This window comes from Limulus polyphemus, unplaced genomic scaffold, assembly GCF_000517525.1.
Source record: "Limulus polyphemus unplaced genomic scaffold, Limulus_polyphemus-2.1.2 Scaffold778, whole genome shotgun sequence".
Taxonomy (NCBI): Eukaryota; Metazoa; Arthropoda; class Merostomata; order Xiphosura; family Limulidae; genus Limulus; species Limulus polyphemus.
In genome coordinates this window covers 48,633-50,863 of record NW_013666388.1, presented here as the reverse complement: position 1 = coordinate 50,863, position 2,231 = coordinate 48,633, and the positions used below count along the sequence as shown (strand labels likewise).

General features: G+C 34.1%; 1 protein-coding gene across 1 annotated transcript in view; it reads left to right on the top strand.

Annotated features, from left to right (window-relative positions):
• LOC106460476 overlaps nt 1-2,231 on the top strand; it is a 43,859-nt gene that overhangs the window by 17,260 nt on the left and 24,368 nt on the right. The window contains exon 9 of the mRNA XM_022387214.1: nt 391-534. Within this exon, the coding sequence (XP_022242922.1) occupies nt 391-534 (144 nt within the window). The remainder of the gene's footprint in view (nt 1-390; nt 535-2,231) is intronic.

Here is a 2,231-nt window from a genome sequence, read left to right as displayed (position 1 = left end):
GAATGGTAATTTATAATCAGTCACAAGAACGTCGAATCTGAATCACTTGAAAAAAACACGGGGGTGCTTAACTTTTTTCCAGGTGTATAGTTACTGTATGTTTCATCCCTTCGCTTTATAACTCACAAAGACTAAACTTATACGATGTTCATTTCCATTTCTCAGCCTCAAAAGGCAGCAATCCAAGTTTCAATATCTAGAAGGTTGTGCAGATGGAGTGGCTGGGTGACTTGTGATGGAAAAAATATGTATAAGTTAAATAGTCTTGACTATACTTAAAATGACGAGTTTCTGTTTAATGAGTTGGTGTAATTTTGTACAAAAAAAAAATAACATCTCTAAAAATGTAGATGAAATGTGAAAAACTGAGAATGTTATTGTGTTTTATAGAAAGCAGAAGCTAAGGAAATTTCCTTCTTAACCCTAAAGATCTTACCTTTTGTGTTTTATAGAAAGCAGAAGATAAGAAAAATTCCTTCTTCAACCTACAGCCCTTACCTCGAATCTGTTTTACTTCTACTTTTGCCAATCATCGTATGTTATAAAACATGATGCTTCTTGTGCTAGTACTTTTTTCCTCTAAAAGTGAAAAAAGGATAAATAGCATCAGACAAGTCAAGATCGTTTGTTTTGCCCACTAGCTAGTAACCACATATTGAGATTTTTTTAGTGGTTTGTTGTAAATCTATATTTATTTAGTGACCAATAAACACAAACAGCTACTTTTGGAAACAGCATACTAAACAAGATAACTCATAATCGTCACTCAGCTTTTACGCTAATACACAAATATTCAAATTGAAATTAAAAGCAAATAATATAACGTAACGTCACTGTTTCCATTACACCTTGTAAAAACAATTGTATTTTTTTCTCCGTATATAGAAACTAAAGACTGAATGCTTATGATATTTGGACACAAATAATCACAATTCTAAATCTCTTAACAATATATATAAAATAATAAATTTTGATTGTTTGTTTGTTTAGAATTTTGCGCAAAGCTACACGAGGGCTATCTGCGCTAGCCGTCCCTAATTTAGTAGTGTAAGACTAGAGGGAAGGCAGCTAGTCATCACCACCCACCGCCAACTCTTGGGCTACTCTTTTACCAACGAATAGTGGGATTGACCGTCACATTATAACGCCCCCACGGCTGAAAGGGCGAAATTTTGATTGTAAAGAGAGCTCACGTACACATAAACAGGGAGGTTGAGTGCAACTAAAGTGAAAGGTGTAAAGAGTAAACATACATGGGATAAATATGAGTAAAATAAGTAATGTTCTGGAACTGTCTTCATACGTAAGATGTGTGAAACATTTAATAAAATAAAGATTAAAACAATGATGCTGATAAACAATAAAATAAGATAAAATATAAAATAAAGTATGTTGAAAAATGGCAAAAAAATAAAACTTACCAGTTTAAGGATTATAAACCAAACTTCGAAGAGTGAACTATATATATATTTATAACAAAAAAATAATGTTTCCTCTTTTTGTTAAACATCAAATTCTCTCGAGTTATGTTTGTCGTTTCAACATTTATTTCACTAGAGTGAATTTATAATTAAGTTTTGTGTAATTTTTATCACCTGATATAAGTTAAATTTTATAGAACAAACCAGACAGATCTTGTTTTTTTGGGGGGTAAACATTTGATCACCATTTATATCTTCTTATTTTGTATTATTTTAACGATGATCATGAAATATCTCAAAAGCAGTCTTTGTAATAAAATGATTACTGTTTGAATAAATATTCTCCAGAAATGTATTTTTTATACAGTAATTTAAAAATATATATTAATTTAGGAAGATTGTGAAAAAAGTGCGAAAGTAATATCAAAGTTTATTGTAAGGTTTTCTCCACCCACTAATCGACAGCGAATTCTTACTGTTATCACTTTCATAGATGGCCAGGTGGCCAGGGCGCTTCACCGGCTATCTGAGGGTCGCTGGTTCGAATCTCCGTCCCACCAAATATGTCCCCCCCCCCCAGTGGCACAGCGGCATGTCTGCGGACTTACAACGCTAGAAACCGGGTCTCGATTTCTGGGCAGAGCACAGATAGCCCATTGTGCAGCTTTGTGCTTAACTTCAAACAAATAAGCAAAATAACCCACCAAATATGCACGCCCTTTCAGCCGTGGGGGCGTTATAAAGTGACGATCAATCCCACTATATGTTGGAAAAAGAGTACCCCAAGAGTTGGCGGCGGGTGGTGATGAC